The sequence below is a fragment of the Stenella coeruleoalba genome, assembly GCF_951394435.1.
Source record: "Stenella coeruleoalba genome assembly, chromosome: 16".
Classification (NCBI taxonomy): Eukaryota; Metazoa; Chordata; class Mammalia; order Artiodactyla; family Delphinidae; genus Stenella; species Stenella coeruleoalba.
The window spans coordinates 6,638,960-6,664,198 of NC_137162.1; the positions used below are offsets into that span (position 1 = coordinate 6,638,960).

A 25,239-nucleotide genomic window follows, 5' to 3' on the forward strand; every position below is an offset into this window, starting at 1 on the left:
CGTTTATTCTTGAAAACCCGCCCTTTGGGCCAGACCAGCGGGAGTGGCCTCGTGGCCTAGAGATGCCCCTCACCCCTGTGCACCCACTGCTGGGACCCTAGATTCGGGCAGGAGGAGAAAACCAGGGCTTTTTAGTGCAAGGTGGTGAACCCTGTAGGAAGGGAATAGGAAAACCTGCAGCGTTGCTAGTCTGAGCTTGTGGTCCCAGTTGGGATGAGCCACAGACCAATCAGAAATGGAACGGGGACCTCGTGGGGATGAGAGCTCCACAGAAGGACTGACTGGGTTAGCCGACTGGGAGGAGTACTTGTGTGCAGTGCAGTGCCGGCCCGACACAGACCAGGGGGATGCAGGGTGCGGGCCAGAGGGAACTTGTGGGGCCACGGGTGTGTCCTATAACCGATCGTGGCGTTGGTCGCACAGGGAGGCCATTTGTCCCGGAGGATTGCGTAAAATAATTTGGAGAGCACTGCGTTATACACACGTTTTTCTCTGTATTATCGAAGTGAAATAGGTTAGACCACGAATCAGGAACCCTGGCTGCACATGAGAACCACGTGACGTGCTTCTGCAAAGGGAGTTGCTTCGCCCACCCCCATTCTACTTAATTGTTTCCTAGGGCAAAGCCCAAGCAGCAGGCGTTTTAGAAGCCCTCCAGGTGGTTCCCATCTGCAGCCACGTTTGAAAACCATCGCACCTGGCCAGGGGGCAGTCCCCGGTCGAGTCTAGAAGCTGGAGAAGTACGAAAGAGGCGCCGGGCAGCGGAGGAGGAGACGAGAAACATGGCTGGAGGCGGGCGGGGAGACAAAGGTGAGAAGGGGTGCGTGGGCTGCAGAAGAGGGGCCGCATCACCCCACGGGGGCAGGGGCGGGAGGCGGCCCAGGGAGGGTGAGAGCGGGGCTGGGCACAGGCGACAAGGATTTGCTAAATGTCTTTCATCCGCATGGCAGCCTGAAGTGACCTTTTGGAGAGGAGGTGACCAGGGTTTAAGGAGAGGCGGGGCAGATTTGGAAAGATGGAGGTCAGTTTGGGATTTGGAAGGGTTGCTGCCGACTCAGTCCATCAGAGGGAGGTGAGCCAGGCATCGAGGGTGCAGGTTTCCTGGCCGTCGCTGTGAGTGGGGGACCTGGGCTTTGGCAGCTGGGCTGGGGGGCTCCTGTTAGCAGTTTAGAACGTGAGGGCTGGTAGGCAAACGTGAGTTTTAAAGTGACTGGGGAAGGACCCCTGGTTCTGCAGATACTGGGGACGGCAGAAGGCAGCGTCTCAGTAACGTTCAGCTCCGGAAAGTTAAACCCAGAGAGGCCACACGTGGTTCTGCTCACCCCTTCCCAGAGGCTGACAGTTCCTCCTAAGGCCCAGAGTTCTGCTGGTTCGTTGTCTGTGGGCTGGTAGGAGAGAGTGAATGGCAACCTCAGGACAGGAGCTCGACAGGCACAGGTCCAGCCTGGGAAGGGTTAGCTTTGAGGTTGTGGAGCCGGCATGAGGCACGAGTCCCACACGACCCTGATAGAGCCCCCAGCCCCAAGTTTCCTGTGTCCTTCCTGAAGATCAGAAGGGACAGAACATGAGGTGGGAGAGGACAGATCAGGGAGCAGACACTGAACAGAGGTGCTGTAGAGGGTTCGCCGTATTCTGCGTTCGCTCTTTACCTGGGCTCTTGTGCGCCCACCCCAGCCGGTGCCGCGGAGTGTTGGTGCAGGAAGACCTTTGGGAAGAGAGTAAAGCATCGTGCGGGAATCTGCGCGCCGAACCAGTGCTGGGCCTCGGGCCTGGGGTGGTCAGCAGTGAGTTGAAGGTGTTCCCTTTGGACCTTAGAGCTGAGCTCATAATTAATTATGGGATGCGTTCTCGGGCGCTGTTCCAAGTTTTAGATGCTTTAACTCATTAGTTACATGTAATAACTCACCTAACGAGTTAAAATAATGGCTCCGTGCCAACTATTGGGTTAAATGTTGATGCAATTATGTTAATTGTGAATGGAAGGTAAAATAAAAACATTGCGATGTATATGGTTTTTTTAGAAAATAAACTAGCAGGAAATCATTTTACTAAAAATTCTAATGTGTAACATATTCTTAACAATAAGCCAAATAATGCCATTCAGGATTTACTGCTGTGTCTGAGAGGTTTATCCGGTGCAAAGGTGACGTCGGGTCACGACCTCTGACACCTAATGAGTCTGGGCCACGTGCTGGGAACCTGGGGGTCAGAGACAGCATGGCTCCTGCCCTCAACGGGCTGCAAACACTGTGAAGGGACAAAGTCGGGAGGCAGCTGAGCTCAGCAGAGCTGGTCTGTACTTCACTCGGCAGGACTGTGGCCGGGAGAGGGGGGCGGTCCACAGCTTCACTCTCCGAGGCTCTGTCGCCAGGAGCCTGACAGTGGAGTCCCAGGATGGCCGTCTTCGAAACCGAGTCGCCTGCCTTTTGTGTCAGTGTCATTGTCATATTTTCCTTCAGAGATTTTATTTAAAAAACTAGATTTCTTTTTTTTTTCCTTAAATCCATTTCTTACAATTGTCAGAGGTTCTTGGCTGGGCAATGTGGTGTCATGTGACTTCAGCCCTCGATCATACCTCTCTGCCCCTCTCCCAAATCCTGACCCAATCCTTTCCTCCGCAAACATTTTATAAATGAGAAGCGACGTGGCACCAGGGCTGACCGGTCTGACCATCAGGGCCTGGTGTGCGCCAGCTCCAGGCAGGAGGTGCAGGCGAGAAGGGCAGGCACACGCAGGCCGCCAGACTGGGCTCCTGGGGTCCCACCTCCCTCACAGGTTTAACTTCCCCAAACTGGAAACGTTCACTTTACCTCCTGGAAAATTGCTCCTCGGCGCCAGATAAAGTGAAAAACATTTTGGAAAGAGCTGCAAGTTAACGATGTTGACCTGCACCCCACGGCCAGGTCAGCCAGGAACTCCACACAGCTCAGCTTCCCCAGTCCTGTAGGCCCCCCTCCCCGTCCCCAAGGACACCCCGAGAGCTCCCCAACTCAGGCAAGAGGAGGTCAGCTCGGCCCGTCCTCTGAGTGAATAGAGGCAGAGACTCATCCACACAGTCTTCAGTCTGCAGTGTGTGGAATTAGCCAGCTGAGGGTAAACTCAATGAGACCAAGTGACAGCAAAGCAGGACAGAGCCACCCGGCTGAGAACATTCTACTTATGAGCTCACAGCCCCAGAAGGGGAAGAAACTAGGATTCTACACGCACTGCCTCTGTCGTCTCAAACCCTCCCGCTGTTCCTGACCTCACCCGGGGTGCGGCCACGGGGCAAGGGATGACCCCGCTCGGCACAGAGCCCCAGGATCCCCTTTGGGGGGGCTGTTAGCCACTCTTACCCTCGTTGCTCACTTCAGTGCCCTAGTCACTCTGCAGCTAAGACAGATGACACAGCACATCAGCAGGCTTGCAACGACCAGTAAGCCTCCGGCCGTGGTGACCATAATCTTGAAGTCAAGCCTCTCAGTTATCATCCTGACGTCAAGCACACACCCGGGCAGAGAAGCGCTGGGGCAGTGAATGTGCCCTCACCGTGCCCCAGCCACTTAGCAACCTCAACATGCCTCCTTCAGTGGAGGGAGCGTGAGCCCAAACCAGAGCCTTCTGCGTGTAAAACGTGGATAAATCTTCCTAAGCTGCTCCAGGGTGGGTAAAGGGTTTATTTGTGGATGAAAAGGGACTGAAATGCGAAGTCTAGAGGGAAGGAAGTCAGAAGGACACATGGTGGGAGGACTCTTTCTCCCCCTCTCACAGGCAGTAACGCGCAGTTGCAAATCAGACAGACCTACATTTGAGCGAGTGGCTTCGCTCCCAGACCCTGGGCCTCCTGAGATATGTTCACTTTCAGAGTCAGGCTTAAAAATCTCCTGTGGGAATAACTAAGGGAATGTCTTTTTTTCCAAAAATGTTGTGTGTGCAATGCTGAGAATGTGCAAACCCACTTTGTAAATGATACGTGTTTTAGGGGAAAAATTGTCAGTTCTCCCAATGACAAGTAGGTCATGCCATCTTAGTATTTAAGGAAATTCTAGAAGCTCCCCGCCAAACCCTTCCCCCGGCTCCGAGGTGGAGAGTGTCCTGCACAGACAGACCAGGAGCCACCTTCGCCAGGAGCCCCTCTCCCTTATTCTCTATCGTACGGTCACACGCCTTCCTCAGCTATTTTTCTTCTGAAATCCAACTGATTTCCTCAAAATCCAGTTTACCTGGAATAAGCAATTTGGTTAATCAAACACCATGAACCTTGAGAAGCCAGTCCCTTCAAAGGCTCGGTAATCACTGGAGAGGAGAGAGGTAACTCCCTGAGAAAAGCCAACGATTCGAATGGTAAGCCACACCTCCCTGAGTCCAGGCGTCCTGAGCTGCATGAAACCAAATAAAAATAAATTTAAAATAAAATGAATTGTAGGGAACAAGACCCTTCAGTAATAAATCCCCTGCTCCTATGATCCTAAGAAGGATCTCATTGTCATCTAGAGGGAGACCTGACTTCCAGATGTGCCGTCTTCCGCCAGAGCTCAAGGGAGGGACAGGCAGGTTCTGGGGCTTTGAGACCCGTTGGGACGCAGGCTGTGTGACATCAGCCTTCAGAACACCAGCTCCCAATCACAGACTTCTCAGTTCTGTCCTGCATTTAGGTTGATTTCCGCCTCCCAGGAAGTGCAGAATGTCCGGATGAAATTTGTGCATCATTTTGTTCTAAGTCTTGCAGCTTTGCAGGTTCTGGTTTCCCTCAGAGAAAATATTTAGGGTTTGTCTTCTAATCAAAACATAGTTTGAGATTTTGATAAAAAGATGGAAGAAAAACCCTGCCACGTGGTGGGGAGTCAGTGTCCTTAGACCCAAGAGTTATGGCCACATGGTGGACACTATGTAGCCACTTATCACAACTCAGATCTGTGTTCACTGACATATATTGATCTGATTAAGTAAATTGATAAATATAGCTGACATATAGTTGATATATATAACTATATATTGATACATAATTTTTGTTTGTTTTTTTTGTTTGTTTGTTTGTTTGTTTTGGCTGTGCCACATGGCATGCGGGATCTTAGTTCCCTGACCAGGGATTGAACCCATGCTCCCTGCACTGGAAGCACAGAGTCTTAACCACTGGACCACCAGGGAAGTCCCTATAACTATATGCATAGTTTTATAAATGACTATATATACAAAACATACAATTGACATATATGTCAGAGTTCTATATATGGTTATCTATGTTATACAGAGAGCATACAACTGACAGTATAGTTGAGAACTGTATACTGACATCGATAACGTACCATGCGGTGAGAAGAAGCTAGAGTTTGGTTCTGGTCACGTTTCTCCGATCACAAGGTATGGAGAGCCTGCCAAGCCAGTTCCACTAGACGAGGGGGTTCATTTAGCTACACGAGGGCTCCTTACGGAAGCCCAGGGGCAGGAGGGGAGCAAAGTGGACCTCACAGGCACAGGCGTGGGTCTCTCTCTGGCTCTGTGTAAATGTCGCATATCAGAGTCACATGGGAAGTACAAGATGCCGGCGCGACACCTTACGTAATTTTATTCTGCCCTTCATCTTCTTAGTTTTTGTTTTACAGAAAGTTTTTAGCTTCTGATCAAAAGCTAATTTCAAATTTAATAAAGAACGAGAACATAGCTGAAAGTGTGAATGCTGCCTGGGTAAATGTGATAAGATTAAAGGGTTATTGCTAAGTTTTCAGGCACAATAATGGTAGGTCAGATGCTTTTCTTTTTCTTCAGTCTGTCTTGGGAGGTGAGGCCAGGGTACAGACTCAGGAAGCAGAAGGAGGGCCTCAGAGCTGAGCGAGAATGAGGTGCGGCTGCGAGACAGCTGCGCCCTGGGAGGGGCGGCAGGGCCCTCACCCCGGCTGAGGCCGGGCTGGAGAGACCCGCCAGCCTGGGTGCATGGAACACCAGGGTCGGGGGGACTTCACTGACCAGGATCAGTGGCAGTTTCTGAGCAGGAAGGGGCAGTGTTTGGCCGGGAGACAGAAGCTGAGGTGGGGCCTGCGGTGACACAGAGAAGGCGGCCGGGGGCCTTCCCCGGCCTCCGTGCCCGGGGGCGGAGGCTGGCCACCTGTGCAGACCAGATGCACACAGTCTAATCACACACACAGTTTTGTGGTTGCTGCTTTTCCTTCCTCTGGCCACCCAGAAATAAGTCGTGGGCCCTCCCTCAGCCTGAATCCTAGTAGTAGAACCACATTTCTTTAAATTGCTTGAAAAGAGTTGAGGCCGGAGCCAAGCTGAAAGAACTGCACACAACTGTTGCCATAAGAGACCTGCGCATGAATCCGGTTGTCCTTTTCCTTCACATCACACAGAGGAGGAATTAGTTCAGTGACGTAAAGAAATGGCCTCAGAGCGGACTTTGATGGTTCGGATCTTTCGGAGTTGTAAGCACATCTTTCTGTGCCTTAAGAAGTCCAGAATTTATATTGGGAACATTCAAAGAATCTCAATTACAGAATTAGGTCATCATGGGGGTTTCTATAATTACAGCTGTATTTCATTCTTGGAGCTTTAAAAAACAAATTTAACTTGCTGTGAATACTCTAGATTCAAAAATCATTCCAGTTGGAGTGAATCATACCTTTAGCCAGGCATGTCACACTCTTCTCAGTGGTAGACCTTTCAAATATATTGAATATTTGGTTGCTAAGGAATGTAACTGCTTGTGATGCTTTGTGCGTTGTGACCTCAAAAGTGTCTAACTCAGTGGATCTATTCTATTGCACACTGACAATATACCAGATATTCAGGGCAAGGAACAAATAAGCACCGCTTAAAATAATCCTACGCTGTTTCAGAGCATGAAATTAGCATTTGGATCTTAAAATGAAACGAAGCAAAATTACAAAATATTCATAGGACAGTGGGTAAAGTCACCTGGGTAAAATTTGGGAGTCCCGGGCTGTATCCCTGCTTCAACCTAGGCTGTCTGAATCGGGGTGAATTGCTTCAACTCTATTCCAGTTTCCTCATTTGCAAAAATGGGGCTGGTGGTGGAACTACATGATTCTAAAGCTCTGGAATAAAGAAGAATCCAATAATAAGCATCATGATGTTTTTCTTTAAAAAGAGAGGATATATTAACTAGGATAGGAAAATGATCTGGGACAATCCACGGGCCCCTAACATGTAAAAGGAAAATCTTGAGACTATAAAGGAAGGAGAAGAAAAATAAGATGCTGATGTGAAGAAGACTGCATGGTTTTTGTTGTTTTGCTTTTGCTTTTGATGAGCACCAGTGGGCTGGGAGCTGCAGCGAAGATGTGAAAGAGAAATCGACTCCTGGGGTTAAATCTAGAGGTGATTCAAGGCCTGGGGAGTCGTTGCTTTGAGCAGAGGCCACTCGGATGGATGCTGCAAGTCCTGCTTTCTCCTGGAATCAGAGAACAGCACGGATGGCTGGGGCCCACACTGAAAGCTGTCTCTCTCGTTTCCTGTGACTTAATGGTAATAGAACACATTAAAACTTGTTTGGCTCTCAGAAAATCAATACCAGAGATATGACAGTGACAAGAATCAGGCCCAGACAGAAGATGAACAGGGAAGAAGCTGCCCCAGATTGATTTCAGAAGGATTTCCTGGCATCCCAAGTCCCTGGACGATGCCTTTTATGACCGAAGAAAGCAGTTCATTTACTTCTTCAAAGGGTCCCTCGTAATAGAAGGCTTTCCAGCCTGGTATTGCTTCTGTCATCCTTGACTGAAATTTGTCAGATGACCAAGTTCTTAGTTAAAAGCTGTTTTCAATTACTGCAGACCTATATATACGGCCATGGCAGATCATCCCATCATACAGAAAATTATTAAGAACTTCAAGCCCAAAATATTTGGTGCAAAGCCACAGATTTGCTTACCTCGTTGCTATAAATTAACCTAAAAATCAATGACTTCCAGAAAAGCCAGTCTTAACTTTGCTTTGCAAGTGTTTGCATCGATGTGAATAGAAATCAAGTCCTTGACCCTTATCCGATGAAGATTATTAAGGTTTTTTCCGGAAATAGAGCCACAAAGCCATTCTGTCAATGTAGACTCAGCTGACTACTCCTGCACTCACCGCTCGCCTTCTGCAAAGGCAGCACGTGCTGGAAAGTTGTCAATAGCAGGGACAAACAACAGATTCCTGGCTGCCTTCAAGTGGCTTATTTCCCAAGCAGTCTAGCTCAGAGCAGTGGCTTGACGTCTGTGACGTTGATTCCTGCATCCTGAACTCGTGATGAGAAAAATAGGCAAATGGAGAGCCAGAGGATTTCTAAGAGAAAAAGTCCGATTTCTTTTACAAAGAAAACAAACCAGACTTTTAGTAACTGAAGCAAATATGCCTCCTTAACTTAAAACCCAATGGGAAAAGTATTACTTGAGCTTTTAAATTACTTGATTGGAAAATCAAATTTCTCAACAAATAATTTTACAAAAATTTTAGGAAAGGTTAGAAAAAGCATCCTGAGGAATACCTGTCTGCCTTCCACTCTGTCTAGGGCTCTGTAGCCGCGTTTCCCAACACCCACCGTCTGTCCCTCCACCCACCTCGGCCCCAATTTCACCGAGAGACAGGAAGGCAGCCATAGCCATGGGTCCAATCACGGGAGAGGCCACTCACCCCCTGAACCCCAAGGGCGTGGAAATGATTTTACTGCACTGAAAACTCAGGGATTCAGTGGAAAAGAGCACAGAATTTGTATTAACTACACTCCAAAATCCCTGTCCTAACAATTTATCTTTTTCTAATACTTGACAGTGTACAAAAGGTTTTCATGTGTATTTCTCTCTTGCTCTTCACAACTCTTGTCAGTGGCAGGACAGATACTGCTGTGCACGTTTCTAGATAAAGAAACTGAAGTTCCCCAGTTGTGTCTCTGGCCAAAGGTCGACCGCCAGTCGCTCCTGACCCTGCTTCGCCTCATCCCAGCCTAGTGCCCTTGCACTCTCTCCTTTCACGAGGTGCTCTTCTGTTTGAATATACACACCTGCATCCCAAATGGCCCTGAACAGAACAGCTTTCCAGCTCTCTGTAATTCCTATAATGTGCTCCTCCCTCTTCAAGGCAGGAAACACTTTATATGGCAGCTTATTTATGTTCCGAGGGTTAGACTACCAAAATAAGACTCTTGAAGCTAATTGGATAACTTTATTTTTCCTGTATCAGTTATCTTAGCCATCATGCTCCTTTAACTTTACATAATACATAATATGGCCACCATTACCTGTTCTTAACATAAACAAACCCCCCCAAAATTAATGTAATAAGGACAAAATGTGGGCACTGAAGTTAAACTGAAAAAGAACTCTCAACGATCAGGCCACAAATACCCCATACTTCTGAAGACGCAGCTAAAACACAGGCACTTTAAAAAGCTTTAATTTAAATTAAAATCAGCAAATGACAAAAACATTTTAAAAGGATCTTTTCTTCCCCTGTAGGAACTTGCATGTTATTGCTCTGACAAATGAAGAGAGCTGGAATTGATATCTTCTTGCTTAAAAGCACATCTTCCTCTTGACTGAAACGCTGTTTGCTAAGGAGAGAGGTAAGATGAGCGACTCTAATACCGTGAACTCCAGCTTCTTTCTGCCTAAGTAGAATATCCTTTGGAATTCATTAACCCCCAAATTAGATATAATCAATGGACATGTCCGGGTTTAACTAACAAGAGTTTTATTCTGTGTGTGCGCTTGCCACAAGGGGAAACAGAATGACAGCTGTCCTGATATGAGACATCGTTGATTTTGTACAACTGCTTTACAATTTAGGCAAAACTTTCAATGCTTCAGTGATTAGCTGATGCAGATCTGTCCCGAGGACAATGCAAACTGCATAATTACAAGGAAGTGGACAAATGGCAAGTGGTAATTCTGCCGGGCTATGAGAGCTGCCAACTCACCAGTGTAAACATCTGAAAATCTCAGTGTACGAAAAAGGAGTCTGTAAAAATTCAGCTTAAAACAAGTTTATTCCAGACAGTTTTCTAGTCTAGTTCATATTTCTTCAGAAGGGTGTGGCTAGTGAGTGGAGGGGGGCTGCACAGTGAAAATCATCTGCACGTAGCACCGAGGCGGGTCGGCAGCAGCATGTCTTCCCACACTCAGGCCAGGCCAGTGGACTTGGTGGCGGGGCAAGCTCTTGTCCACAGAGGCATCATGCACGTAAATCCAAACCATCAACCCAACAGGACAGAGGATGCTGGATCTGTAGGTTACGGTATCTTTTGAAACTGAGATCAATTAACTGTGACAAGTACAGACAGCCTTGCATGCTGTAGGCACTGGAAAAAGAGAGTATGTTTTAAGCAACTGGACAAGAGCCATATAGCAGCAAGTAGTAAGTGTAATATTCTAGTGAGAATTTAGTGGATGGCAGAATTTTATTTTTAATGATGTTTTAATCTTCACTTTGTAAAATTTATTAATTAAACCAGTTCACATCAAAACTCAATGTGAAGAATGTGAAATGGAAAACTACAAAGACATTTTAAATAAATAATTTATTTATTCAAAATAGTTTTCTTACCTTATTCACAGTTTCAAGTTTAAAATGAAAAAAAAGGGGGGGAGAGTACCAATTCTTGATCAACTGTCATACAAAGTCAGAGAAAAGCAGATCCGTTCAGAACATGCACTGAAGAGAGAACTGTGCAATGGCTAGTCTTCGAAAAATCCTGTACTGAAGCTTAAAAAGGGCAGGCTTTTTCTGTGCAATTGAGAAGGGAACACTGTGGATGTACAGGAAGTTTCTTTAACTGACCTGAACCACTAAAATCATTTGGATAATAGTTCCCTTGACCAAAGTAACATTTATCCAAGATAATTATCTCTTAAACCCATGTAGCTTAACATACTTCAAAAATATTTAAAAGTGTTAACTGCCTCACAGCAAGTCTATTAATACTGAGGTACCACATGCTTCTCAGAGAAACGAAGGTGGGAGCTCTAGGTCTGATTCTGATGTTGGCACCTCCAACGAGGAAGCCAAAGAACTCAACCATGACTGTTTGCCACGGGAAATGAGAACTCGTTCCATGCCGTGCCTGTTTTAAGTGGATATTTCCCTCATGTTTAATGAAACGAAGCACCAAATGGACACATAGCCCCCGAGTGCAGAAGGCACTGACAGCATCTCTGCGGACGCAGCCCCAGGCGGGAGTCACTGAAGAGCACCACCGTCTCCGCCGCTGCCACGAGCCAGCTGGTCCAGCAAACGGACGAGAACGTCAATTCTTTCCAGGAGAGATGCGTTTTTGTTCGCAGTAGCTCTTAGAAGCTGGGAGTAAATCTGCTTGTTGGTTTTGAGGACTACATCTTCTTCAAGGTTACTACTGGGTTAAAAAGAGAGGGAGATGAAGCAAAGAGTGATGCCCACCAACAGCTGTAAAAGAAATCCAAGAACTGAACACGGGCAGCCCTGTCATCACTTTTCAGGTGGAAGCAGGTGTTCTACTAATGCCGACTCCATTGACTGCTTATGGGCCTGTTTTTAAACATTTATTTCAAACATCAATTAAAGCCAATGATTATTCTTTTTATAAATATTCGACTACCTACTATGTACCAGGAACTACTCGTGGTCATGAACAAAACAGACCCAGAGCCCCTGCCTTCATGGAATCCACATTCTACTGAGGGAAGAGCTGGGGGAAGACATGTCGAGACGGTGAAGAGAACAGACTGTGAGATGACACGTGCTGTGAAGAAAACACAGTGGGGCCAGGCCAGGGCGAGAAGCCACGCGGTACAGCTTCTGGGCACACACCTAGAGCGACTGTGGGACTGCTCCCCTGGAGCGAGCACTGCCGGAGACGGACGCACTGCCCCTCGTCTAGCTGAAATGATGTGCAGCTTCTGTGTGAAGAGTGCCCCTCAGCTGGAGAGTTCTAGAGGGAATTTCCATTTCAAAACTGTCTTAACAAAAATTTCTTAAGTTTGCAGTTTATTTTGAAAATATCTCCCCAGTAGGGTAGATCGATGGATTATATTTATGTTACTGAAAAAGACTAGTAATCACGGCAGTTCATTTCTAGCATCCTTTTTATTTTTTGAGTCCGGATATAATAAATGCAGAGCCCTGGCCACACATACAGAGAACAGCTGAGAGTGCGCACATGCACACGAGATCTGCCCGTGACCCTGTCCCCCCGGGAGAGCAAGGACTGGTATCCTTATTTTGTAATGAAAAACTAAATGATGTAAAAACTAAGCCCAGAAGGGTTAAATAATTTGGTTCAAGGTCAAAATGTTTTCTGACTTCAAATGCTATGTTCTTTCCACTCTCCAATATGCAAATCTTCCACCTTTGCCCTAGTGCCTGTTGGTCAGGCCTGCCGGAGAGCAAACCAGCAGCCTGGACCCTCCCTTCTGCTGCAGATCAAGGCTCAGGCTGTAGGGAGCCCCACTTCTCTCACAGCCCCACTACTGCTCTTCGACAGGACCCACCTCTTCTGCGCTGCGGCCGGCCTGACCACGGACGGGCCCAGGCTGGCAGCCAACGGGAGGCCGCCCACACCCCCCTCTTACAGACCCCTTTCTCCTTCCTGCTCGTTCTGACTTTCACCAGGGACATCTCCTCTCTCCACCCCACGCCCACCCAGCACCACCCACAGCACAGTAAAAATGACCGTTCAAAATGTATTCACTGTCTGCAGTTCGGGCCTAAGATGGATATGTTTTAGGGTTTTTTTGGGTTTTTTGTGGGGGGCAGGTTAACATTCACAAACCTCTGATAACCTTATAAGACATTTAAACTCCTATCTGACAGTAATCAAGGCAATAGCACTTAACAATTAGAAACACTGTCTGAAATATGAATTGGTCTCTGTGGGCAATGACATCACACTGTCATTTCAGCTGATGCCTAAGGATAATTGATGGGCTTCTGAGATCGTAAATATAAAACCCTTTGATTTGTTCTGATCATAATTCTGAATGTTAAATCTTTATCTTCCAATTTCTACAAATCATTCCCTTCCTTAAGCAACTCTCATCAACAGTTAATGAAACCTGCCCAGGTCCACAAAATAAATAACTCCGGGAATAGTGATATTCATATTTATGAGAGGACCTCATACACTCTTCAGGGGAATGCACTGGGATGGCTCAGCCACCTGTTCACAACCTGGGTCTGATTTCTGATTGATTGCTACCTGATGTTAAATATTTTCAATATTACTTCTGTATCTCAGGGCTCATACAGAGCCCTGACAGAGCAGTGGAATAGCAGCTCCAAGACTCACATCCCTGGAGGACGATTACTGGGCTGTCTGTCCACCTGTCAGTGATCACTGTGCTGGTCGCCACTCTGTTCTGGCCTGCAGGGGTGAACCCTTAGACCCCGTTCCACAGGGGCTCTGCCCTCACCCCGGCACTGACTATGCTGGTTGGTCCAAGAGCAGGCGCTGCTCAAAGCCGCTTCTCTAGGAACCAGGTTCAGGCCCAGGACAAATTCAGTCTCTCTTCTCTATCATTTAGTCCCACTGTGCTTCCATTTCTCTATATCTTCTTTTCTCTCTTTCTCTCTCTATACTGCAAAAACTTAAGTATTGTCAACAGCCATATCGTTCAATCTAGAAACTGGGAAACTGAAAAAGGCAACCTGAAGTAAAAGAAAGGAATTTATCTTATGCCATTAAGTTTTCTATAATGTACTTCACATTTTATTGAACCGTATGTAATTGCCAGTATTTGACCATTTTAAAATTGACCATGCTTAATAAAAATTGACATGAAGTATAGTTCTAGCTGTGTTATTTAGGATTTACAATGGTATTGTCCTTTTCCATTTTATAATTGGTTTTTGTTCATGTTTATTTTTCCTGCAGAAATAAACATTATGGTATCTACATACACACACACACACACACACACACACACACACACACACACACACACACACAGAGTTAATGAAACCATGAACTCCATTCTGAGGCGTCCTATCATTTCTTAGGGTTACCTTTTTCCCAAAAGAAGGTAACCTACATTCTTTTATTTTCCTTTTCACTATTCTTAACCAAATATTAGATGGACACACCTGGCCAGGAAAACCCATAAATCTAAAGGGTCTGTTCTCTGACTATGGCAGACGGCATCCAAACCCTCAGAGACTACTTCTAATTTTTATACTTTTTCATTATCTTAAACCCCAAAGCCAGCAAAAGGTCAAGAGGCTAAAGCAGTGAATATTAAAATGCAGTACAAGAGCAAATAAATTCTTGATCCAAAAACAAAAAACACAACCCAACAGACAAAACTAGTGTTTCTGGCAGGACAGTGCTGACACAGCCGTCGTAAGTGCCTACACAATCTCAAAAGGAAAACAAAAATTGTTTTAAATTAAATGCATCTTAATTTTCTTAGATTTCTTTCCAATTCTTTAGGATTCTAAGAATTAAATTACCAAGCTCAGTTTATTCTATTCTTTTTTTTTTTTTGGTGGGAGGGAAGGGAAGAAACAGTCAAAATAAAAACATATGACTATTTCCTTTCTTTTAAAGGCTAATTTTGATTTCCCTTTACTCCAAAAAGGAATGTTCATTAATTCCTGGTGAAATAACTGGGCTTGCAGCACAGGATGTTCTCCTCTCCACAAAAAAATTATAGATGTTCACGTGTGTATCAGTGAAACATGAGAGAAACAGTCATTGACTTACTAGTCAATATGTCTCTGTTGTGCAACCTGTCAACATACTAACCGTATTAACACATGCAGCACATTTAAGTCTTTTATTTAATAAACCTTAAGAAACTAACAGAGATTAGCTAAATAGGACTTTATGCATCACGTGTAAAAAGTTTAGGTTAAAACTTTTTAACTAGAATAGTAATAACCTGAATAAACAGAACGTTAGAGGACCCTCCACTAAAATAAAAATGACTTAGGTCATATACATATGACTGTTAACGAGTATAAAGGATACTATAAGACTGAACTGTTACGTGTTAGCCAATTGCTTAAACCATGGATTTGTGAAAACCAATGAATCACTGTGTTTCTCACATCTCATATATATTTACACTGCCACTTTGTGGAAACCAGTAAAAAATTTCTCAAAATTTACCCACTGCTGTTAAAAAGGAAAAACCATGAGTTTTCCCAACTGTGCGTCACTACACGCACAGCTCCTTTGCCTTTTGGTTCTTCAGAAGATGGGTGTGTCGGCTACCCTTGCTGTGCACCAGTAACAGGACATGGAGTAGCCGCCCAGGGTTAACAATGGGGCTGAGCCGGCAGCGCACCTAATACTCAGGGCTCCTCTCAAAACGAACGCTCTTCTTAGACCAGAGAGAATTACTCAAAAACAATCAGGAGAGGGAGTTTCTGCTTAGGATGTAGAGAGCTGGAAAAAGTATCATTCCCACCCTTACGAAAAAAACAGCAATAAACGCAGGACAACCTACAAGATCACGACTTTGCTTGAACCCATCAGAGAGCTGGGGTTGCAGGGCCACCAACCAGTCTGAAAACTAAGGACAGACAGGCTAACACGGGGCGAGACAGGAAAGTTCTTTCTCACCTGGGGCGGACACAGCTGGACACGGCAAGAAGAATTCAGCTAAAATCCTTAATGAGCTGGTAGAGGTCGAGAGAGGGCTGGTGAGGGAGGGGCTTGCAAGAGCCCCAGCAGGAGCTGACGTGAGAGCCTGATGAGAGTCCCAGGCCACGCTCCCGTGGTGCAGGCCTGGGCGAGGGGAACAGCTGCTGCAGCAGCGGTGGGAGGGGGCGGGGCAGGCAACCCAAACCCACTGGACCCTTCTCCGCAGGAACCAGAAGCCTGAATATGTGGGGCGGGGCCGGGGAGGGAGCAGCGCTGGTGGTGAAGGTCAGTGCAGACAGGGGAAGGGAAGGGAAGAAACACTAGCCCTGGGGGAGGGGCGGGAGCAGGGGGAAGGCCACACCCCTGACACTCAAGGACACAGGGTCTGCCCCAGACTGAGGCTTACCCGAAACAAGTGCGAAGCCTGGCCAACTCCCCCTCCCCTCCCTAACAGCTACAAAGCACGGAGGGACCAGCGAGTGGAATACAGCTGGGAGCTGTTAAGAGCATGAAGACAGGCCCTCTTTGAGATGCCACAGGAAGAAAAAGACCAAACGTGAAGATGGAGAAGGCGGTACAAGAGGCCTCCACAGAGCTGCTCCACACCGACCCAGGCACTGCCAGAGGGGCACGGGAGGTAACCAAGGCAACAAGAAAATCTCAACCACAGCTCAACACCAGACCTGAAAAATGAACTCAAACTCCCCACACTGAAGGCCTAGCATGAGACAGGTGTACAAACTTGCCAGGCTTAATAATCATTTCCCTCAGTCTACTATCCTACAGGAGATGCCCAGTTTCCCACGAAGAATTACAAGATGTAGAAAGGCAAGGAAACCACACACTGCCAGGAGTCAAAGAAACAACAGAACCAGACTCAGACACGACACAGATGTTGGAACCATCTGATAGGGGATTTAAAATGACAATGATTAAAAGGCTCAAATGGAAAATGTGGACGACATGCAGCATCAGATTGGTAACTTCAGCAGAGAGAGGGAAACTATAAGAAAGAACCAAGGGAAATACTAGAAATGAGGAACACAGTGACAGAGACAAAGAATGCCTTCAACAAGTCCAACCGTATAGGACACAAAACTGAGTCAACAAACAATGAACTTGCAGACAGGTCAAGAGAAATCACCTAAGCTGAAACACAAAAAGAAAAAACCTGTAAAAAAACAGAACACCTAAAAGCTGTGGAACACTATCAAACAGTTTGATATAGGTATAAGTGGAACCAAAGAAAAAGAGAAATTGGAGAAGATATAAAAACACTGAGGAGGGAAAAAAAAATCATACCACCTAGGCATATAATGCCCACACTGCTGGGGGAAGAGAAGGAAGAAATCTTGAGGGCAGCTAGAGCGAAAAAGGTACATGACATACAGAAGAACAAAGATCAGAACAGCAGACTTTGTCAGAAAATGAGCAAACCAGAAGGCAATGCAGTGACATCTCTGAAGTGTGGAAAGAACTCTATACCCAACCAAAAGATCTTCTAAAACCTGAAGAAGTAATAAAGACTTTCACAAGAAAGGAGGAATTCCTTGCTAGCACACCTATACTATAAAAAACGATAAAGGAAGTTTTTCATGTAGAAAGAATATAATACCACACAAAAAAATGGTCTATCTACACAGAAGTTAAGAGCACTAGAAATGGAATAAATAAAGGCAAAAAAATTCCTTGTTCTCTTAAAACTTTATATAAACAAAAGGCATACTATCTAAGCAAAAACAGTAGAGTGTATTGTTTGTTTATTACATGTAAAAGTAAAATGAATGATAACAGTACAAATGATGGAAGGGAAAAACTGGCAGCATATTGTTTTAAAGTCTTCACACATGTGAAGCAGTATATTATTTGAAGGTGGCCTCCGATTAAGAATGTAAATGCTGGGTCAACCACCAAAACTTTACAAAGTGGTATAAATAATAAATCAATAGTGAAATAAAAAGGAATCATAGAAAATGTTCACTTAACTCAAGGAAGAAAAAGACAAACAGAAAACAGCTAGCAAGATGATAGATTTAAATCTAACTACATCAATAATCACATTAAATGTGACTGGTCTAAAAATACCACCTATAGGGCTTCCCTGGTGGCACAGTGCTTGAGAGTCCGCCTGCCGATGCAGGGGAACACGGGTTCGTGCCCCGGTCTGGGTAGATCCCACATGCTGTGGAGCGGCTGGGCCCATGAGCCATGGCCACTGGGTCTGCGCGTCTGGAGCCTGTGCCCCGCAACGGGAGAGGCCACAACAGTGAGAGGCCCGCGTACCACACACACACACACACAAAAATACCACCTATAAGTTTGGATTGAAAAAGCAAGACTCAACTATATGCGATCTATAAGAAACTCACATTTAAGTTAAAAGACAGAGATAGGTCAAAAGCAAAAGATGGAAAAAGACATTAACCAAAAACACCTGAGCAGCTACATTAATATCAAAGATGGACATCACACGTTATATAAGGGGCTCAGTTCTCCAAGATATAACAGTCCTAAATGTGTATGTGACTAATAGAGCCTCAAAATATGTGAAACAAAACTGAAAGAATCGAAAGGAGAGACAGATGAATCCACACAATTGTCACTGGAAACTTCAACATGCTTCTCTCAGTGACTGACCGAACAAGTGGACAGAAAGTGTGAATACAGAAGACCTGAGCAACACGCTGAACCAACTAGACCTAACCGACATTTACACAACACTCCACCAAACAGTAAGCTACTCATAATTTTCAAGTGCACATGGAACACCTGCCAAGGCAAACCATATTCTTGGCCATAAAACAAATCTAAACAACTGTGAAAGAAGAGAAATCATATGCAGTTATGATCTCAGCCCATAATGCAATTAAAATAAAGCAATCAATAATGGAAAGATATCTGGAAAGACCCAATATTCAGACATTAAGCAGCATACCTCTAAATAATACATGGATCAAAGAGGACATCTCAGGGGATATAAAAAAATTACTGTGAACTGAATGAAAAGGAAAATATATCAAAATTTGTGAGACATAGCAAAAGCAGTGCTTAGAAGAAATTTTATAGTGGCAAATACTTATATTTAAAAAGAAAAAGGGTCTCAAATCAGTAATTTAGGCTTCCACTTTAAGAAACCAGAAAAAGGGACTTCCCTGGTGGCACAGTGGTTAAGAATCTGCCTGCCAATGCAGGGGACACAGGTTCAAGCCCTGGTCCAGGAAAATCCCACATGCCGTGGAGCAACTAAGCCTGTGCGCCACAACTACTGAGCCCATGCACCTAAAGCCTGTGCTCCAAGAGAAGCCACTGCATGAGAAGCCCACGCACCGCAAGAAAGAGTAGCCCCCGCTCGCCCCAACTAGAGAAAGCCTGCCCACAGCAACAAAGACCCAACACAGCAATAAATAAATAAATAAAGCAGATTAAACCCAAAATAAACAAAAGCAAGGAAATATAAGTGTAGAAATCGATGACACTGAAAATAAAAAAACAATGGGGGAAGAGAAACCAAACGAAAAGCTAGTTCTTTGAAAAGATCAATAAAATTGGTAAACTTCTAACCAGACCAAAAAAAAAGAGAAGATAAAACTAATATCAGGAATGAGAGAAGGGCTATCACGAAAAACTCCTTTAGATATTAAAAGGCTAATAAGGGAATACTGTGAACCTATATATTTGACAACAGATGAAACTCAAGAAGAAAAAAAGACAACTTGAATAATATTATATCTATGAAATGAAATTGAACTAATCGTTAAAACCTTTCATAAAGCCAACTCTACGTTAAAATGGTTTCACCAATAAATTCCAATCTCTTTCAAAAAACAGGAGAGGGAACACTTGCCAATTGATTTTATGAGGCCAGCATTGCTCAAATACCAAAACCAGATAAAACCATCACAAGAGAAGTATAGACTAATACCCCTTATGAACAGACACAAAAATTCTCAACACAATATTAGCAAATGGAATCCAACAATACATAAAAAAAACAATACACCACAACAAAGCACTAGTTTATCCCAGGGATTCAAAGCTGGTTTAACATTAAAAAAATCAATGTAATCCACTATATTAACAGATTAAAGATGGAAAATGATAGTCATTTCAATGTATATAGCACAAGCATCTGACAAAAATTTAACATTCATTCATGATAGAAACTCTCAGCAAACTAGGAATAGAAGGGAACATCCTCAACTTGATCTACAAACACCTGTAGCTGATGTCACACTTCATAGCAGGAGACAGAATGCTTTCTCCCTGAGATACTAAGGAACTGAAATCAGGAGAGGAATTAACTATAAAGAGGCAGCAAGAGGGAATTTTTGGATTGATGGAACTGCTCTGTGCCATGATTTTGTCAGCAGACATACATATCTAAGCATCTGTCAAAGCTTGAAGAACTGTACACCACAAAGGATGAATTTTACTATATATAAATAAAACATAAAAAGAGACAAAAAATTATCTGTATCCCAATTTTATAAACTGGTAAAATACGCACAGGATAACTGATAAGAATGAATATATTAGGATAAATGATTCTCCTTTTTCTATTTTTCAAATTTTGTAATATGGCTGGATTATACTTATACTAAAAAAATGAAAGGCATATTGTTTATATTATTTTCCTGATCTAGTATTTACTACCAGAATTTCAAATTAAATTAATAATCCCAACATAATAACTCTGGAAAACAACATAATTGTATAAGATGTTATAGGTGTATTTGCTGAGATGCTCACTCTTCTCTTCACTAGTTTCTTGGGTAGAGAGACTTTGATGTTCTGTCACCTACTTTTAATGATGCACTTGGCCCTGAGTATCTAAACTATAGTTCTGACTTCCCATTAAACACAATGCTCAGAAGAGTTACAAGAAACAGTCAAGGTCTTCATTCCAGGTCATTCATCTCTCTCAGGGAAAATATTACAACCTATAGGGTATTTATCCTTAGGCAGTAAGATTTCTTTGTTTCTATAATCTCAACGCGTAGTAGGCCACATGGAGATGATTCTCACTCAATTTAACAAATCACGAAAGAGCACCACTTAAAACACACAACAAAGAATGGGGGCCCATCCTTTTACAGTATCAGTAATAAAAAGTATATAGGTAAGGTGCTTGGAAAGAAATTTCCAAAAAATTTACCTTGTTTTCTTTTTAGTTGATGACAGCAGTTTGATGGACTGAAGAAGAAGGAATGACAAGCGAGATTCAAATATACCCAAGAGTTTTATCACTTCTTCTCGACTGAGACTAGGAGAAGAATCAGCAGCTGGAGGGGCCTCTTCACTCTTAGGCTAGAAACAACAAAACGTTATTTCACCTAAGCTACCTCACAGTTTCATACTAAAGTGATGGAACCGCCATTTCAATAATCCAGTAAACTTTTAAACCAAAAGTAAAAAAGAGCAAACCTGAGATGATTTTTCCCTCAGGGACAGCCTGCTGGCAGCCTCATCACGCCTCCTCCTCCCTCCCCTGAGAACATTGTGATAGACTAAACCACATTTAAAAAATGTCTCAGCCCTAAAAGGCACTTACGTAGTAGAAACTAATCCTGAACAAAAACCTCCTGACTTTCCACCGTCAGACGCTCAAGGAGCAAGATGGAAACGGGTACTGTATGGTTTGAGAACCAGAGTTTGGAAATAGGCTGGAGGCCACTGGGACTCAGGGAAGCTTTCAGTAGAAGGCAGCATGAATGTGGGAACACCTGGCAAACTGGAAAGGCCTTCCCAAGGAGCCTGCTTAAGCCCAATCACCGTTCAACTACAGACAGTTTAGTGGAAATTATAAAAGAAGGCACAGACCTTTCTCTTAAAAAAACAAACAGGGCTTCCCTGGTGGCGCAGTGGTTGAGAGTCCGCCTGCCGATGCAGGGGACACGGGTTCGTGCCCCGGTCCAGGAAGATCCCACATGCCGCGGAGCGGCTAGGCCCGTGAGCTGTGGCCACTGGGCCTGCGCATCCGGAGCCCGTGCTCCGCAACGGGAGAGGCCACAACAGTGAGAGGTCCGTGTACCACAAAAAAAAAAAAAAAAAAAAAAAAACTTAACAGACTTTATACTCCCAGGGCCTTATTATTAACCAAGGTCTATGTGGTTATTTAAAGAAATAATTTTTTTTTAATCAATTTATTTATTTTATTTTTGGCTATGTTGGGTCTTCGTTGCTGCATGCGGGCTTTCTCTAGTTGCGGCGAGCGGGGGCTAATCTTCGTTGCGGTGCGCGGGCTTCTCATTGTGGTGGCTTCTCTTGTTGTGGAACACAGGCTCTAGGCGCACAGGCCTCAGCAGTTGTGGCACGTGGACTCAGCAGTTGTGGCTTGCGGGCTCTAGAGCGCAGGCTCAGTAGTTGTGGCGCACAGGCTTAGTTACTCCGCGACATGTGGGATCTTCCCGGGCCAGGGCTCGAACGCGTGTCCCTTGCATTTGGCAGGCAGATTCTTAACCACTGTGCCACCAGGGAAGCCCACAAGAAATAATTTTAAAATATAAAAGATGAACTTGTAAATTTGAGTTTAATAATTCCACCAAGAAAATGTAATAATCACTGTTAACAGGTTTTTATGCAGAGCATATGGATTTATGTATCTGTACACACACAATGCATATAGACACATATATACACATACACGCATCCCATATGCCCACTATACACATCATGTAGCATTTAGTTTAAGACACATAAAAAACAATGATAAATCTTTTTTCCATTTACCTGGTCAAACTCCTCTACAAGCTCCTTTCTGATGAGCTGGAATGCATGCTTAGTTCTCACCATTATATCAAGAGCCCCAGAAAGTGTTTTTAATTTTCCAATATTGCTATTCTGACCTAGAGTGTCAAACACAAAATGATCATTCCTTTAAATATAAATCTAGAAACCCATCCAATGTCAATGTATTAATGAAAATTCCGATTTTCAAATGCTGTAAAGGTAGCTCATGAGAATCCCAAGAAATCTTCTAAATCCGACTTCTGTCTAGTAATTATCCCTAAAGAAAAATAGTTAAGACTTAACAAGGCAATAAACAATCATTGTTTCCCTGCCTCACTATCTGGTTTTACAGTCACAGTATTAAACATTTTTTAAAAAGGAAATTAAGCATACTTACCATCTTAGCAGATTTGTTCCCAGTATCTACTTTTTTTTTTTTTTTTAAATAAAAAACGATGCCTGCTCATTCTAAGGAATTCAAACATGGCAGAAAATTCAAAGATGCAAATTGGAAAAGAAGATCACCCCAGACTGCCCCCAAAAAGAGCTACTATTAATCCTGGGTGACCACCCAAGACATTCAGCTAGGCACTATATACTGGCAAAAAGTTTAAAAAGATGCTTTTAGTAAAAAGTATTTCTAAAAACTGTTCTGAATAGGTAATACACTGTCAAAATGTATAAGGTACAAATGGGCATACACTGAAAGCCACGGAAGTGACAGTGCCGTCAGTTTCTCATCCATCCTTCCAGAGATACTATATAAAGAGTCATGCATATGTTAAATATTAAATTTATTTTAATTTTATAGAAGAAAACAACTGAAAAGAAACCAATGGAATTGCTGTACTTCAAATAAATGTCTCTTGTTTCTTTACCACACAAGAGATATTTCTCAAAAGATCCCTGTGCAGAAGGGGAGCAGGTGAACAAGACCAAGGAGGGCATTTAGAAAAAAATCACTCAGTGGTGGAGGGCCAGCTTACTCCGCCGTGGGAAATGATAAATGAAGCGCCTCGCTTTCGCCCTCCCTGCCCTCCCACTTCATCGCCACCTTGCTCAGGATCTGCAGTTAAAGTCTGTTCTAGAACCACAATCCAAAGCTGCCAGTCTTGGTTCTTCGTTCAAGGGGACTCAGTGAGGCCCACCACTTCTCCATCACCGCTTCTCCACTCCCATCTTGTTCATGATGCTTAAAATCTTTAATTGTCTAAACTAACTTGTCATAATTTTTTTTCAAGTAAGAAATCCTGGGCTATATTTCAGTATATCTACTCATTAAACATAAGCTAATGCATTTCTCTAAGTTTTAAAAAGCATTTCAAAAGATGTCCCTACCCAAAGACATTAACTATGGGCAAATTCAAAAGAAAACAACATTGCTTACATCCAAGAGAGATCCATAGGCTGCCTCACTCTAAGACAACCCAACACTAAGCCAATGCATACAAACCTGCGAAATAAAGAAGTGAGACTTACTGGTCATCTGAAATTCTGCAAACGCTACTCTTTCTAACTGTACTCTAAGTAGTTCACATGGAGCATCTTTCAGAAGCTGAAAAAGCTTTACAGCTTTGCTGTAATGAAGATCTGCTAGCACCCGGTGCTGCTTCCTAAGATATTCATCACCAACCTAGAACCAAAAATAAAATAAATCCTAAGGCTTTGATTTCACAATAACTACTTAACCAAGTCTCTGGACCACTAAATACTTTTTAGTGTTTTGTTACAAGTCTTAGAGTTTTAGCTCTTACATTTAGGGTCTTTAATCCATTTTGTTTATTTTTATATGTTATGTGAGGGAGGAGTCCAACCCTATCCTTCTGCACGCAGATGGCCAGTTGTCCCAGCATGATTTGCTGAACAGACAATTCTTCCCCCAGTGAACTGTCTTCGAATTCTCTCAAGCTTGCTTTTGCCGTGAGGATATTAGGCCATCTGGACAAATGTGCATTTAGGTTGGGGGCCCTCTGTGGCAAGCGGAAAAGAGTCTAGGGCCAGCTCAGAGTGGGAAAAACCCTCTCCAGATTCAGCTGGACCTCAAAGGACAGTATTTCCAGGATAAAGGCATCCCAGAAGTAAACCCACACCCAAGGAACTGCAAGATAATTTGTCTTGGTGCTGAGCTAAGAAAGGGACAACAACAAAACAATAAAAAAATATCCCTGAGAAACTATAAGCACAAGACTCCTGGCAGAAGCAAGGCAACCTCTCTGAAGGAGGGCACCTTCAGCTCAGGCCTCAAATTATCCTTAGAAATACATGCATTTGAGCACCAGGATTCAGGTACAAGACTGTTCATCATATTATTGCTAATAGCCTCAAACTAGAACCACCCCAAAGTTCACTAATCATAGAATGGATAAATAAACTGGGATATATTCATTTAATGAATACTGTTGAGCTGAGAAAATGAACAGCTACGTGTATCAACCTGGAAGAATCTCCAATACATGATGTTAACTAAAAAGCAGTAAGCCACAGAAGAATATGTACAGTATGACTTGTTCTATAAAGTTCACAACCAGGTAAAATGTAAACATGCCGTCTAAGTGGTAAAGCACAGAAAAGGTACAGACATAACAGAAAATCTGGGACAGTAGTTAATCTAGGTGGTAAAAGACAGAAAAGGTACAGACATAACAGAAAATCTGGGACAGTAGTTAATGTGGGTGGGTACTGAGAGAGACTCAACAGGGAGGGGTACACAGGGGATCCCTGAAGGAGTCTTCCATTTCTTAACCTCAAGGTGAGGTACACAAGGGTTTCCTTTGTTTTTCTTTAAACTGTATAAATGCTTCACATACATTTTCTATGTGCTTTTATATGCATGCTCTATTTCAAAATAAAAATTTTTTTAAATGAGCAATGCATACTTTAAAATTGACATAGAACCGTTACTATAAAGCCTAACTACATTTTAAAAAAATCTAAATAATACACCCAGGCAAACACATAATTTTGCAAACTAAGAC

At 43.8% G+C, this 25,239-nt stretch overlaps 2 protein-coding genes across 4 annotated transcripts in view; one reads left to right on the top strand and one right to left on the bottom strand.

Moving 5' to 3' along the window:
• Positions 1–235: 235 nt before the first annotated feature.
• MMP21 (matrix metallopeptidase 21) lies at positions 236–8,499 on the top strand (the record flags this gene model as incomplete). The annotated part of the gene is given in 8 exon segments (XM_079900026.1): positions 236–449; positions 676–810; positions 7,500–7,610; positions 7,613–7,694; positions 7,940–8,003; positions 8,005–8,074; positions 8,077–8,130; positions 8,133–8,499. Coding segments are annotated over 8 exon segments (828 nt in total). The 3' UTR covers positions 8,231–8,499.
• Positions 8,500–10,477: 1,978 nt separating this feature from the next.
• The window catches only part of EDRF1 (erythroid differentiation regulatory factor 1), a 39,911-nt gene continuing 25,149 nt past the window's right edge, over positions 10,478–25,239 (bottom strand). The window contains exons 22-25 of one of the 3 annotated variants that reach the window (XM_079899221.1): positions 23,744–23,897; positions 22,265–22,380; positions 20,691–20,842; positions 10,478–11,323 (exon numbers count right to left, since the gene is read on the bottom strand). In XM_079899221.1, the coding sequence (XP_079755347.1) occupies positions 11,155–11,323; positions 20,691–20,842; positions 22,265–22,380; positions 23,744–23,897 (591 nt within the window). In that variant the 3' untranslated portion in view covers positions 10,478–11,154. Of the gene's footprint in view, positions 11,327–11,371; positions 11,906–20,690; positions 20,843–22,264; positions 22,381–23,743; positions 23,898–25,239 lie in introns of those variants that run through there. The other 2 variants (XM_079899220.1, XM_079899222.1) reach the window with 2 other exon arrangements.